Source organism: Microchirus variegatus (genome assembly GCF_963457635.1).
Source record: "Microchirus variegatus genome assembly, chromosome: 2".
NCBI lineage: Eukaryota > Metazoa > Chordata > Actinopteri > Pleuronectiformes > Soleidae > Microchirus > Microchirus variegatus.
Genome location: NC_139803.1, coordinates 23939106 through 23955212, shown reverse-complemented (window position 1 = coordinate 23955212; position 16107 = coordinate 23939106). Strand labels below are relative to the sequence as shown.

Below are 16107 nucleotides of genomic sequence, written 5' to 3'. Positions count from 1 at the left end.
GTCTGGACACTTGACGTTTGGTAGGGAAGAATTTAGATCCTGGTGGGTGGAGGGGTGTGTAGAAATGATCAGAATTTAGAAATGAAAGTACATCTTTAAAAAAGGAAAATGGACCATCTGCTTGACAGCCCAGTTGTTCCACCCCCCTTAAAAAATACAGTTTTTCTTTGATTAGATTGGGCTCATCAAGTAGTTTAGAGGAACCTACCTTGATTTTTATTTAACTTAATTTGGTTGAAGAGGGGGGAAACTAAGCAGGTGTGAGGTTGGTGGTGCATTATGGGAGTCAGTTTAGTTCTTTACCACCTCAGTCACGTTAAACATGCCGACTCCCTTCATCTTCCTCAGTTGAGGATATATTGAAAAACTCATTTTAGTTTTACTTTATTTGTGTGCTTCTTTTTTTTTTTTTTTTTTTCAGAGGGGATAACGTGCAATGTCGTTGCTTAAAAAGAAAAATGCTAATTAATAAATCGTGTGTGCAAAACTCAGAACTCAGTTGTCATTTCTAAACCCAACAGTTAAACCGCTTTACACAAACATCAGAATATTGAAATCTGTTATGACTGATGACTCCAAAGGCTTTATTGGGTAACATTATGTACATCCTTTTACTCGCATGTTTATGGTATTAATATTCACTCAATACACTGAACTTGTTACAAATATTCAATACAAGTGATCCACACTGTTAAAGGTCCATTGTGTGAGAATTGGTGACATCTAATGAGACTATAGATGGTTTGCGTAGTAAGTTTCTGCCTCTTTTGTCCATTAGAGCTGCTGTAGAAACATGACGGTGTAAGATGGCGGCCTCCATAAAGCAGGGCCCTTGCCTAAAGTACATATATAAAAGTCGTTCTCTAAGGCTTAGAAAACCAAAGGACCTTACCTACAAACATGCGTATGCAGCTGTATAATCCAATTCTGCCAATAAACCCTCCTAAATGTTACACACTGGACCTTTTTTAATGGAACAAACCGCAAAGACAGGATGCCAGAAAAATAGGACACTTGTGATATAAAACTCTTCTACACATGCAGCCTCTTAAGATTGCACATTTCTAGTTTTAACATAATCTCAAGCTTCTGTTTACAAACCCAAACACCTGCTATTGTGTATAAATAAAGAGCTGAGACCCTCGCACCCTTAAAACAGTAACCACACTAACGACACACTGTACACACAAAGTAGTAGTAAAAATAGACTGCTTCATTAATTAAATAGTATTTCTACAGGTTGTGCAATGTTCTATAAAAATACTTTGTTCTGGCACTTTGCCTTAGCATAAACTGGGAATACACCTCATGATTAAAAGCCAGTTTAGCAATGATGGACTTTTTACCCCCCCCCCTCTGAATTACTGGATCACCATGGAGTGTTGGCATTCTATCACTGAAGTTTTTCATTGCTCATATTTAAAATCTTAATCTTACCCACAATCGGATACCTAGAGGAATAAGGAAATAAAAACACCAAAGCATTCAATTTAAAAACTAAAATGTGTGATTTAAAACATTGTTCCTTGGATTTAAAGTTACGAGTTGTCTCTTCAATGTTCCCACATATATTATCCTATTTTTTTGTAAATAAAGTGCAGGAAGTCCCCTCTCCACTTGACAGTGATGCAGCCAGCAGAGTCATTTCTTATGTACATTATACTCCATTAAATGTCATTTGTCAACTCTTTAAATGTAGATTTTTTTTAAATTTATTAGCCTTTGTTATTAACTTGAATAGCAATGGTACCAACAAAGGACAATCCAAAAGCACCCAAATTGTCACATACCTTATTAAACACTGCTTTGGCTCCATAATCCATGTGCACATATAAAGATAAATCTCAATATACAGGTCATAAAATTCATGTTTGGAGTCAAACACATTCACACAGTTCATCCACAGCTTTGCTCAGTTCTGTTTCTCTTCAATTCTCTTCAGTTTATGCTACCTTCCCCCAAGTAGTCCAGCTCGGTGCTGGGCTTGTCCATGTCTCTGTCCATGTCCATTTCCATGTCCATGTCCATGTCCATGTCCATCATTCCTCCTCCTGCCGAGGAATGGTTGAAGGTCGCTGAGATCTGGTCAAAGGTCTTTCCCCGCGTCTCTGGCACCCGGAAGAATGTGAAGATGAGGAAGAAGAGGAGGAGTGCTGCGAAGATGAGGAAGACGTACGGCCCACAGAGCTCCTGGAGGACGGGGAAGGGACGTCATGAGAAGATGGCACATAATGTAATACATCGCATCATGGACGTGCACAGATAGACCATTTTGTCCACTGACCAGGTGAGGGCTTCTTTTTCCATTTAATTGCTTTTTCTAATTTTTCTTACTTAAAGGTTAATTTAGCTCAGTATATATATGTATACATATATATGTATATATGCAGGTTAAGGTAGGTTGAGGCAGTTTTCCTTACCCTGGTTGAGGGTCTAAGGACAGGATGTAACCAACCTTGTGGAGACAAATTTGAAATTTGATATGTATGTGTATATGTGTGTATATATACATATATATATATATATATATACATATATATATATATATATATATATATATATATATATATATATATATATATATATATATATATATATACTGTATAGATGTATATATATACGTATATATACATACACATACTGTGTATATATACGTATATATACACATACTGTATATATACGTGTATATACACATACTGTATATATACGTGTATATACACATACTGTATATATACGTGTATATACACATACTGTATATATACATATATATACATGTGTATGTATATACATTGAAAAAATGTCTTTCAATGGAGTCTTTGGAGTATTTCTTTCTATATCTTATTTTAAATGTACCCACAGGAACAGTTCTCAGAGTGTAATAATGCCACAAAAATGGCATGATTTGTAATTTCTGCAATTGTTTATGTGGTATAAACCTGATGTTTAGTGGGCCAAACATTTGCTTCTAAGTGTATGGTCATCCAAATAAATATGTAAGATTAGATTTTTTTTCACACTTCAGCCCCTTCCCCAGCTCCTGCACAGGAAGTCATCAGTTGTTATTTTCTACCAGGATGTAATTAATACTCACAGCAACATATTGGAAGCCCATGCCGATGATGAAGTTGGCCGTCCAGTTGGAGCAACCGGCCACGGCCATCGCAGCCGGTCTCGGACCCTGCGAGAACAACTCTGCGACAAAGAACCAGGGAATGGGACCTGGACCGACCTCGAAGAAGGCGACAAAACCAAAGATGGCCAGCATGCTGATGTAGCTCATGAAGGGAATACTTTCCTGTCATGAGGAGAAAGAAGAAGACGACCACATTTTCAGAGGTTTGTGGAGTATAGTAGATAAATGTTATGTTCTCTGGGAGGGAGACTGACCAGTAAAGCCAGAGCTATGGTCATGATAACGGCACAGATGCACATTCCTCCCAGTCCAAACATGTGGAGTGTGCGGCGACCCATCCTCTCCACCAGGAAGAGCTGTATGTGAGAAAACAACACTTACAACTTACAACAGACAGTTTGTTCCTTTTTTTAATTGATATAAATGTCCTTTTATTCACATCTAAAGTGTTCAAACCCACATTACAAACATAAATACAGGATAAGTAATGTGACATGGCCAGATTGCATGGAAAGAAAAACATCCTATTCGTTTAATTTACATCCGTCTAATTACCTTTACTTTACTAATTGTTTTCTTGATTAATCAAGTATTTCTTTGGTCCACACAATGTCAGAAAATGTCGATTAGTGTTTCCCAAACCCCGACATGATGATGTTCTCAGATGTGTGTGATGTTGTGTCCGAGAAACCAACATTTTTCATGATGTCTTTGTCAAATGGGACAATGAAACTCGCATATAAGAAGCTGAAAAATCTAAAAGCTTCTTTTTCTTAAATAAAAAATTAATCTAAAACTGAATAATCTATTTTCATAGTAATCATAATAATCTTTGCAGCCCTAATATGTATACATTTGTCATATTTCTGTACTCGTATGTATTAGGCATAAAATAAATTATATATATACTATCAGGGTTTTTTCTAAACCCTTTTACTTTTACCTAAATGCTGATTTGGTGTCCGTTACCCTACAAACAATCTAAAATTGATGCCAGGACATAATATTCCAGTTTGGCAAAAAACACATGACTCCAAATATAACAAAAAATCGTGATCAATTTCACAATAATACATCCAGTTTTCCGCCTTGCTGCTAACTCAGTCTAAAATCAAATCACTTTACTCATTTAATGACATTGAAACTTGCCAAAACAAACTTGAATGTAGGAATGTTTGCGATTCGCCTACAAGAAGGATGGTGGCTGGTTATCTTATTTGCCCTCTGATAACATTGTTAAACAGTAATAGAGGCTCAGGCTCGGTAATAAGGGCAGAGCAGGACTGTTACGGACTGTTTATCGCTCTGAGTTCAAAATGAAAGTTTGATATCACCGCAGGGAGAAAGAGAACATGGACAAACAAAGGTGAAGAAGGTGTGCTGTTGCTGTGATGACTCACTGAGACGATAGTGAAGGCACAGTTAACCACGCCGGCTCCTATAGTGGCATAGACCGGACTCTGGACTCCTGCGTTCATAAATATAGTGGTGGAGTAGTAGAAAATCTGCCAGAGGAATACACAGAATTAGGTTAAATAGTGGATTAATGGGCCAAGTCAGGACAGTGTGAAAGTGAAGCTCCAGAAAGCAAAGTTGAACCCAAACACTCACCGCGTTGATCCCGGACAGCTGCTGTGAGAGCTGCAGCAGGATGGAGATGATGATGGGCTGGCGGTAAAGCGGAGAGCGGAAAAGCTCCAGGATGGACACCTTCCTCTCCATGTCCATGCGCCTCTTCTCCTCCTTCATCTCTGCCAGCATGTCGCCCACCTCCTGCCTGCCCGTTAACCTCCTCAGACCTGCACACAGGTAAGGAGCATTCAACATGAAGGTGCTTCATGTAAGAAATGTATTATATAGAGCAGGGGTGTCCGACTCATTTTAGCTCAGGGGCCACAATTTGAGCCTATTAGTATCCTATGAACAAGAACTCCAAATTAGTTTCCTTTGTTTAACATTTAATGAAGTTTCTTTTTACAAAACTTCTTGAAATTTCTTGAGAAAAATAAGTGCAATTTTGGGCCGGATTGGACCCTCTGGTGGGCCAATTCTGACGTTTGACACCCCTGATGTAGAGACTTAAAATGGCAATGATGTGTCAAGAACAAGGAAACATGTTTAGCTGAAATACCATCTATACAATAACCGCTCATTTATGAAAATGAAACAGATGAGTATGACCAGCAGAGGGTGCCAGAGGCTTGTTGCGTGAATGGGGTGAAATCGGCCTTCTCTGATTGCATTGTCAAAGGTGCCATATGTAAGAATGTGGCCAAAAAACGGTTACTACATTCAAATTCAAAATACCGAGGTCTTTTAGGTTTCGTTTTCTGACGTAACTGGCAACCCGTGGTTTCTCGGCAGCAGAGACTCTACTGACTGCAATGATTGGTAGACGGCGGTAGGTGGCGCCACATGCCAAATCATGATTTCAAAACAGTCTGCAAAATATATTTTTTAATGCAATTTTTTTTGTCTGTACTGTTGTTGTTGTTGGTAAGTTCAGTTTGTTAATATGAACATTATTCCTGAGTCTCTGTGACATATAAGGAGGATTTTATGGCCAGTTGCACCTTTAAATGTGTTTTTATCAGGCAACACCTAGCTAGTAATAATGTGACTGAGGGCCCCATCAAGACACCAGGGGTGAGTAACATAGCCTCAGGGGCCTGTAAAGACATCACATAATATCACATCACATAAAATAACATAGAATAATAACATAGTTGCGACAATATCGCGATAGAAGAGGAGAGGCTGGGCCTTCAGGGCCTCCTGAGCCCTTGTTCAGTAATCCATCCTTGAGTGCAGGATGTCCCTTTTAACAAATGTTAATAATGTCTCATCATATAGATGCAATTTAGTTTTATTCTCATGGATGCCACACAATGAGATTGTGTGTGTGATAGGCGATGAAAGAAACATCCTCACCGCTCTTGGCGTGGTGCTCGCGGCTGCGCACGATGTAGAGGAACCTGGGACTCTCTGGGCAGAAAGGAAGCAGAGCCATCTGAAACACGGTCGGCACGATGGTTAAACCCATCAGGACAGGCCACAAGTGCTCGCTGCCCAGTAATGACTCCAGGCCCAGGATCTGCCAAGAGAGAGGAGAATTACACAGGTCCTTGTTGACATACAGGAAATCAGCATCATCAGTATGCTCATGTCATACCTGTGCAATGAGAATACCAGTGACTATAGCCAGCTGGTGCAGTGTGCCCAGTGCTCCTCTCAGACTGGTAGGGGCAATCTCACCCACATACATCGGTGTCAAACCTGATGCCAAACCTGCAGAGAGCAAGAGTCATAACTCTTAACTAAACTCTTCTTTTCAAATGTGCCCATAGAGAACTGGACAGTGGCTTGTTGCTCACCACAGAAGGCGCCAATGGTGAAACGTCCGAGGATCATCATTTCAAAGGAGCCGCAAAGCTTGGACATTCCCATCAGGCTTCCACCGATGAAGGCAAACAAGTTGTTTATGAGCATGGCTTTCCTCCTGCAAAAACACACACAGATTCACATCTGTCATTAAGTAAGTAATAATTTTTTTTATATGCCGTGGAATTTGGGCTTTTTGATGATAATAACATCATCACTCAAATGCACAAATGTCAGCCTTTCATAAGCTGATTTATCTTCACATTAGTCTTAGAGCTAGTCTTGTTTCAGACACCAGAGGACACTGTTGCACAAAATCATACGCCACTTTCAAACAGTCAGTTGAGGCTCTATCCACACTTGGAGGGTTGGTTAGGGTTAGTAGCCCTAACCCTAACTTCTAGTTGAGATGAAATCAACAAAAGTAAAGGTCCAGTGTGTGACTTACTCACAGAAATTGAATATAATGCCCATAAGTATATTTATATAAGTGTGTAATCACTTTAGAGTAAATACTGTTAGGTTTTGTAGCTGCATGGAGTTTGCATGCTCTCCCCATGAGTGCATGGGTTTTTCTCCAGGATCTCCACTTTCCTCACACAGTCCAAAAACATGCAGAAGTGGATGGTCTCTGTAATGAACTGGTGCCAATCCCAGCTGACATAGGGCGAAAGGCGGGGTCACACCCTGGACAGGTCGCCTGTCCATCACAGGACCACATAGAGACAACCATTCACTCTCACCTATGGTCAGTTTAGAGTGTCCAATTTGCCTAATCCCCAAATCTGGATGTTTATGGACCGGAGAACCTGCTGAAAACCCACGTACACAACATGCAAACAAAGGCAAGAGTGCTAACCAACTATGTGGGCCATAAACTATAGGGACATTATCTCCAAAAATGTGACCAGAAACTTGCAATTGAAACCATTAATTCCTTTGGAAAATGTTATAAATCACATGGGATGTAGACGCTCATTTTCCTCATAGATCCCATAGATTAGAATATGCCTTTTATATGTCTTTGGAGCAAGGGCCTTGCTTTACGGCGGCCACCATCTTGCTGTGCACTGTTTCTACAGTAGCCTGAAAAAAACAAAACAGCCAGAGCGTAGCCCCAACACAGTTCCCTGACATGAGTCACAAATTCTGACTTTTAAGTGAATAAACAGTCAACTGAACACACTGTTATGTAGTAAAGGTGAATGTGATCTTCAGCTCCTTCTGCCCTCACTGGGCAGCCAGTGTGTACAGTGGACGACCTTGCCCTCAGTGCACTCTAGTGCGTCCCTCTCACCACCACCACCACCCAACTACCCTCGTGACCCAGTGCTGCCAGCTCTGCTCTGTGAAGATCGTCTTTCACTCAGTGGAAGATGTGGGCTCCAGATTGTGTCGCAGCTCAAATTACCGCCGGAAAGTGGGTCAACGTGGAACATCCGGGGCACGGTTTCGCCCTGAATGAGTGGAACTGGAAAATTGGAAGCCATTTTGGATCCATGCCGAGGTGGATAGGAGATACTCATAAAAGCTAACCACTAAAATAGTTTTACGACTACTATGTCATTTGCTGTTATTTCTAAAAATATAATAGGTCAATTATAGACATCCAGGACATCAGGATTGCAGTCACAATCTCATTTCCTGTTCAGAATTTAATTAATCAGACTTTATTTACACATCACTTTTTTTTTTTTTTTGCAAAGTAATTAAAGTAACTTCACAGGATACAACAAAACAGACTCATCTTCAAATTTAAAATGCAGTTTGAGGCTATGCAACTTGAAACTGACTTCTACTTTAATTAATAAAATGTTGTATGCCATTTTAGTGCAACAATTAATATATTTAGGTTCTCCTTCTTGCATCAGAACACACAGTAGGATTCAAAATCCATGAAATCCAAATCACAGTTGGGTACTGAAATTATTCTGCCCTGATGTATTGGCAGCAAAGGTGACTATAAACCCTCTAAGATGCAGGGATTTTATTCAGATGGACTACAAAAATAATAAATAATAAATCCTCAGGCAGAGATTCTGAAGACACATTTTCCTATACCTGCCCAGCCATTCCGAGACAAAACCCACGCAGAAGGAGGAGAGCATGCCGCCGATGGAGAAGATGGCCACAGACAGGGACCAGAGGGATGTGAGGGTCCCTGAGGGGATGGGCTCTCCATACCGCTGCACCCATGTGGCATTGTATTCTGCCTCGATGATCTGTAGAAGAAAGCATAGGTGATATTTAACAGACATATTATGCAAATCAACTTTTTAATCATTTAAATCCTTATATATTTGGGACTCTGGAGGCTCTATCAGTCAGCAGGGTGGAAAAAAGATGAGTCACTCATGTTTTTGTGGGCCTCCTCAGTCTAAGTACAGGAGATGAAACACGCGATGTTGACTTCCGCACTCATTGGGACGTCACAATGCGCTAAATTCCTGGAATTGTTGTCTCACGAAGCTCCGTTTATCCATTAAACACGCGAGAGTGCAGGCGAGGGCAAAAAGTTTATTCTCGGCTCCACAGTGCAGCACAGAGTTCTACTGAAACTTCCAGCCTCAGAGGATTTATCAGTCCAGTGGATACATGTTATATATGATGGCAATGTGCCTGCTAGAGCCTGCAAACGATCATTTTTCCAAATGCTAACTGCTGTTAGCTCCCAGTAGCCTCCGTGGCTGATGTCATTTCCTGTCCCTTAAGTTTCGTATTACTTTTTCTTAAGGTGGACCTTTAAGGTGAACCTAAAGAGATACTTCTAAACCGAACATTCTTAACAGGGCTGTTTTGGCAGGGTGATTGAACTGCTGTGGTGCTTCATCCTTATGGTATTTTGACCAAAGCATGTCACAGATGAATTTACCACCAACCATAGACAGTCTTTAAAACATAATGGTTCAACTCTATCACAAATCTCTGATTGAGGAAAAAAAACAAATCCATCACCTCAACACGACTCGGCTCATATGTTTTTTTTCTTGGTGTTCAAATCAAGTGCAGTCTTCGGGGGTGACACATGTCTCTCTTTACTGGCTGTGCTTAGTAAAGTAGTCATGTGATATTTAAAAGTAGCACACACGGTTCGAAACCTAAATATAAACAAATGTCTGTTCCAGTCGAACCATTGTCAAGCCTGTGTGTGCTTCACGTGACTCTATGTTTCTCAGTATAGCTGCGTTGAGAGTTCATGTCACCTGTAGACGTTCCTGATACCTCACACAAGGTGATTTGTTTCATTTCAAAACAGAGGGAGGCAACAGCAACATTGCGCTAGTAAAGCCAGATGGCTGCCAACAGGTTGTCCACAAAAAGTTGCAGAAGTGAATTCTACTGCTAAAAAAAAACCTTGTTTTTCAGCAGTTTGATGAAATAGTACCTAAAAGGAATACTTGAGTAAAAGTACAAGTATCTTACCAGAAAATGACTTCTGGTAATAAGTAATAACAATATTACTTCAGTAAAAGTCTTAAAGTATATGACATTTACTAAACTTAAGTATCAACATTAGTTTTCTGATATAAAATGTTCTTAAGTTTTAGAAGTAAACGTCTTTAAAAAAAAAAAAGTGAGGAGTTAGAATTGAGCCAACTCTTCTTCTTCTTCTGATTTAATTTGGTAGTAACGAGTCACGAAGATACTTAGGAGAAATGTGTTGGAGTAGATGTACACAATTTATTTTTAAATGCAGTGGAGTAAAATTAAAAGCTGCTCGAAATATAAATAAAGTACAGATAATAGTACGTTGTTACATTACAACACTGCTGTATACAGACAGTCTGATAGTTTTGCACGTACAAATAATGTTTGACTGTTTCTGTTCTCAGAGACTAAAGCGAAGCAAAACAATAACATCAACGGGGTTTTTTTTTTATCATATATTGTATTCATTTTTTATTTTTTCCTACATCTGATCCGGTGACCAGTACTGGATACGAGGATGCTCGCAAAGATTCAGCCACACCACCCGTCTCCGTCTGTCAACACCATACCTTCATCTTTCCTTCCCTTCACTTTGTTGACAATATGTCCTCTGTGCACGCACTGACTTCACAACATTAGGTGCCATGACACAGCATGGCAGGATGTTGTGGCATCAAACACGTTACTGTGTAAAATCGGGGAATAACAAGAAACAACTCGGTCGACAACTGAACACATGCCACTGTGTTGGCCTCCCGCATGAAACAACGGTTCTATTTACACTGTCTCGCCTCTTAATCCCACACTTGAACATGCCCTGGTTTTTTGTTTGTTTGTTTTTACCTTCTGAGGTGCATTGATGACGCCGATGTTGTATCCAAACTCCAGAGATCCCAGTACAGCGGTGAAGACGGAGAGAGCAAGGGTTCCAGTAACTGTCTGCAGCAAAAACACACACACACACACACACACACACACACACACACACACACACACACACACACACACACACACACACACACACACAAAGATCATATAATCGCTATCATGGTGAGTAATATTATGTGTTTTTGTAAAAACACCACTTGATCACAGTACACGCCACTGTTAAGACCAACTAAATATAACGGTGATCCAGATGAAAGACGATGTCAGTGACTTCACTGGCCACAGTGAATGTTAACGCCTGAACTTTAACTTCCCTCCAGTTTCCCATCAGGCCATGCAGGCACCTGTCTCCAAGGTGACAGACGAGATGACCTTGGGGAGATAAAGTTCTCCCCTTCCAGTGAAGTGTGTTTTAAATCTCAAAGAGCCTTTTCATGAGTGACAGATTATAGTTTACGCTCAGATCTTTGTCTACAGCAGATTGATATTGTAAAGCTGCCAGATAAAGACTGAAATTAATAAAATAAAATATTTTATATTATTTCACTCACAAACAACAGAGCAGTGGCTAGCATTGTTGCCTCATAACAAAAAGGTCACCAGGTTTGAATCCCAGTGGACTCTGCATTTATTTTCTCCCCATGTGCTTCCAGGTTTTCTCCGGTTACAGTTTGGTGATTAGGTTAAGTGGACACACTAAATTGACTGTACACTGTAAAAAAAAAGAAAAAGTTTCAAGGCAACTTTCTGCAATCAATTTTTGAGTTTACAGCCCAACAAAAGATCTTGAGTTTTTAAAAAGTTCCATCATTTAATGTTATTTAGTTAGTTAGACAAACGTGTAACTTAGAGTTGTGCCAACTCAATAGTCTGTTTGGCTAACTAATCTTGTTCAGATAATTGAACATTTTTAAATTTGAGTTTTCTCAACTTTTTTTCTTTTTACAGTGTAAAGGTGTGAATGTGAGCGTGAATGCTTGTTCGTCTCTGTGCACTGTAAAAAAGTTCCATCAACTACTATTATTTTGTTAGACAAACTTGTAAGTTAGAGTTGTGCCAACTCAAAATTTATTTTTTTTATTTAATTTTTAAATTATCTGAACAAGATTAGTTAGCCAAACTGTTTGAAAACAGAATTTTGAGTTGGCACAACTTTAACTTACAAGTTTGTCTAACAAAATAATATTAGTTGATGGAACTGGAGTTTTCTCAACTTTTCTCTTTTTACAGTGTATAGGTGTGAATGTGAGTGTGAATGCTTGTGCGTTCGCCTGAGGAGGAGGTGATAAAGTGGCAGAAAACGAGTGAGTGAAAGTTTCTACAGTGCCTTGACCTTGCTGTGTTGAGTCTGTAGATAAGTGCTGTTTGGTATTAATGACCCAAAACAAAAGGGTGCCTGTTTCCTTCTGTCCTTGCAGAAAAGGTAAAACAATATAGAAGCCAGTGGTTTTTTATGCTCCATTACACTTCACCTTAACTGAATGAGAAGTCAGTTATTTTCTTTGTACTCATCAGACATAAATGCTGCCTTTATTGACATGGTTATTAGCAACTCAAACAGAATGCATGAACTGTTCATACTGTGCAGTTCAGAAAATGTGAGATTTTACTTCTTGTGATGTCCCAATTTATAGTTAAATTATTAAAAAAAAGGCCAGATCATCTAAGGAATCAACCTGCACATTTCTACAGCAGCTAAAGCTATAGGAAACTTTAAATAGTGAAATTATGCTTCTTGGTATAGACCGAACACTGCAATATTGCTATTGTTAATGAGGGCAGTGAACCTGTCAAAGTGTGGGCATTACAAAACCAACAACACTGAGCTGTGACCTGTAAATGGAGCTATATTTGCATTGTCAAGGTCAAACGGAGAACTAAATAAGGGCCCAAGCCCTGTCAGAAGAAAATAAAATGTTATTGTTTAAAGCTGCAATTCCCCATATATTAATGCTCATTGTTATCTTATTCTTATCACCAGTTTGTACCTTTTATGTTTTTTTTTTTACTGATTTTCAATATCTTGTGAGTGTGTTTAAAGTTTACCAACAATTTAATTTAATATTCTATATAAATGTTAGTTTCTACCCAATCAGTGAGTTAGGATTTGCTTCTTCTTCTTCTTCTTTTTTAATTGGATGAGACAAATTTAAATTTGTCACACCCAAGACTGAGACCTCAATCTGGGTATGAGAGAGTGACAAGTTACTCCCGTGCGTAAAACCTCTGCGAATAAATCATGACGCACGGAGCAATACTGAAATGCACAAACGGCTTTTCGAAGAGCACGCGGATTTCCAAATACGTTTTGAGCGCATTGAAGAAGTTTAGCCACGCTGATGAGGAGTGAAAAGATCACGAGATAAGTTTACCTCCCCTCCGAGTTGCTGAAACCCGGCCGGCATGACTTTGGCGGCTCCAGACACGCAGTGGCAGATGCGTCAAGCGCCAAATGCAGACACGTGAAACTCCTCCACAGGGACAACAATCACCCCCGACTTAAACCTGGAGCCCTTCAGCAGCCCAAAAAAACACCAATGGGAAAGTAAAATCCAAACAGGAGAAAAAGAGTCAACAACACATGTGCGTGCGTCCTGTTCTGCGTCTTCTTTGAAATGTGGAGTCAGTCCAGCTGGGAGAGACGAACACCCACGTGCACACCTCCAGGAGAGGGGGGAGTGAAGGGTGAGGCTGTTTAGTCCACAGAGGCCCCGATCTTAAGGTACTGCGACAGAACAGAGGACGATTCTCCTGACCTTAACTGCCATTGGCTGCAGATGAAAGACGAGAGAGAGCATGTGTTCAGGAAGAAGACCAAGAGAAGACTGATGGGACCTGACAGACAAGGGAGTCTGCTCTGTCTTATGCTGCTGTGGAAGAGGTGGAAGCTGCTTACTAAGACACTTGTGTTTACATTTGAAGATTCCTTTTTGAAATCAGTAACACTGGAAGATTGTTCACGGCCAAATTTGGTCCCTGGGCTCAGTTTTGTGAGCAATCTAATATGGTCTTTATAGCAGAAGTAGAATGAATAAGCCAAATTGAGCCAAATCTTGAGTCAGAACCTAAATGTAAGGACTTATCTTTCTGTTCTCTCCAAAGTGTGCAACATTTAAGAGGCTTTACCAGCATAACTTGAATATTTATAACACATAAGAAAGTTTGTATAAGTGTAATCGCTTCAAAATCTGATCAGTTCTACTTATTTATAGTCATATTTGTTAGTTTTAATTATTTTAATGTAGCTGCTTGCTCAGTTTTATTTTACCTACTTGTTAAGTATTTTGTGTTTAACTCACTTTATAACATCATAATTAATATGCTTCATTATTTTTATGAAAAATAAAATGAATTTGCAGCCTTAGATTAAGCTGTAATACTTTCGGCAAGGGTCTTGCCTCATGAAAGCAGCCATTATGTGCTGCCATGCTTCTGCAGCGGCTCGAAGTGTGCAAGTTTTGTGTTTTGAATTAGGATGGATATAAATATTCTTAGTGATAGATTTTTCTTTGCTCTTGGTGTTTAAACATGTAAAACAATGACTATTATTTTATTATTTAATGATTCCTCTTTTCATTTATTGACATACATTGGGATTATCGGAGATGAACAGTGGTTGTTTGTTACGTTTTTGCTTCACCTCCTGTCTTTGTCTAAGAGCTAACTCGTTTATTAAAGGTACAATATGAAGGTGACGTGGATCCAAAGATGCTGGACCTCAAGTGAACCCAAACCAGAGTACGACACGCACCAAGCTATGACTCGACATTTCTCGCAGGGGCTCGTCTTTGACTCCCCCGGTTGCCATTGTCTGTCTTCCTGACAGCCACAAATCCCTGTCTATTTCAGATCACATGCCAAAGAGGTCACACACCACATCCTCCCCCTCTTTCACACAACAAAGCTTGATCCTCTTCCAACAGACAACAGGTGGACCCTAAATCTGGAAGCTGCCTACCACCTGAGTTAGCAGTGTAGGTGGTGATGGTTGTGCTATAGAATCTGCCAAAAGTTCAGTGGAAAATTATCACGCTCTTGGTGTCCTAATAAAAGGATACAAGCCCAGCCCCTGCAGACACACACCCCCCACCCCACGTCACGCTCTCCCTGGACTCTCTCCCTGCTTTTTCCTTTTGCTGCCATCATACCCACACAGAGAAAGCGTGTGGGGAAACGAAACACGACACCCGTCGTGCAAAGCCGAGGCCCCCGAACACAGTCAAACTGTCCGTCTGTGGCTCTTACTAAATGTAGAGAGACAGAACAGTGGCATACACAGTGCCAGCCAGCATAGGCTGGTGGTTACAGACAAACATATTGACATGTGACATTTAAACAAAAATATTGCATGTATTCATGAGGGTATACATGAGCACACTCGCAAGAATATTTGGCGCCAAAATCCTCTGTTCAGCACAATATTATCACAAAATGTCACCTGTGTTGTACCCAAAGCTGGAAACTGGTGCATGTTTTAAACACACACACACAGGTCAGTACACTGAGTGAGGAATAAAGGGCAATCATGTGATGCGTGTGTGTTCCAGATATTATTCAATGTTATGGGGACCTAAATCTGTTCAGAGCCATATTATGGGGACTTGCCTTCTTTATGGGGACAAATAGCAAGTTCCTAAAATGTAAATGAGGACGTTTTAAGGAGAAGACAGTATGGTTAGTCTTAGGGTTAGAGTCTCCAGGTAATGAATGTTAGTCAATGTAACGTCACATTAAGTGGCCAGTGAGGTCAGCAAGTTTAAAATCATGCTATAGTAAATTGAGTTGCATGATGGGTGGCAGGTGCTGTGTGTGTCCATGGTCGGTGTCAAAGTGTGTGTGACAGGCTGCGACATTTGCACGTAAATGCCATATGAGGACAGTTGTTCACTGATAGAACGATGTAAAAAAAAAAATATATATATATATATAAATAATCATACCCCTTTTAAAAAGTATTAAATTACATTTTCTGGGGGGGCTTTCTGTGTTTTTCTATGTCTGTATGTGGTATCGAGTTTTTAAAGATCCAGCATAAATGTGACCTGAAATAGTGGAGAGGTGGCATCTTGGGAATCTATTATGCATGTGACAAAAAGGTCCAGGGTGTAAGAATTTGTGACATGTAATGGCGAGTGTGACAAATGCGTCAGTGCACTGGAAAGGATACACTATACACTATACAGTTGGAACATGGTGGCACAGTACAATGCAAAGGCTTATTGTTTTAAAGCTAAAAAAAAAAACCCAAAGCAATTGTCCCTTCATCTTAGACACTG

General features: G+C 39.9%; 1 protein-coding gene across 1 annotated transcript; it reads right to left on the bottom strand.

Moving 5' to 3' along the window:
* Window positions 1-620: 620 nt before the first annotated feature.
* LOC310944317 (solute carrier family 2, facilitated glucose transporter member 4-like) lies at window positions 621-13624 on the bottom strand. Its single transcript, XM_083910064.1, has 11 exons — window positions 13204-13624; window positions 10787-10882; window positions 8576-8736; window positions 6508-6632; window positions 6306-6421; window positions 6065-6227; window positions 4745-4932; window positions 4534-4638; window positions 3388-3489; window positions 3092-3295; window positions 621-2190 (listed from the first exon to the last, which is right to left on the bottom strand). The coding sequence occupies exons 1-11, from the start codon at window positions 13234-13236 to the stop codon at window positions 1939-1941; spliced, it is 1545 nt and encodes a 514-aa protein (XP_083766190.1). The 5' UTR covers window positions 13237-13624; the 3' UTR covers window positions 621-1938.
* Window positions 13625-16107: the final 2483 nt, after the last annotated feature.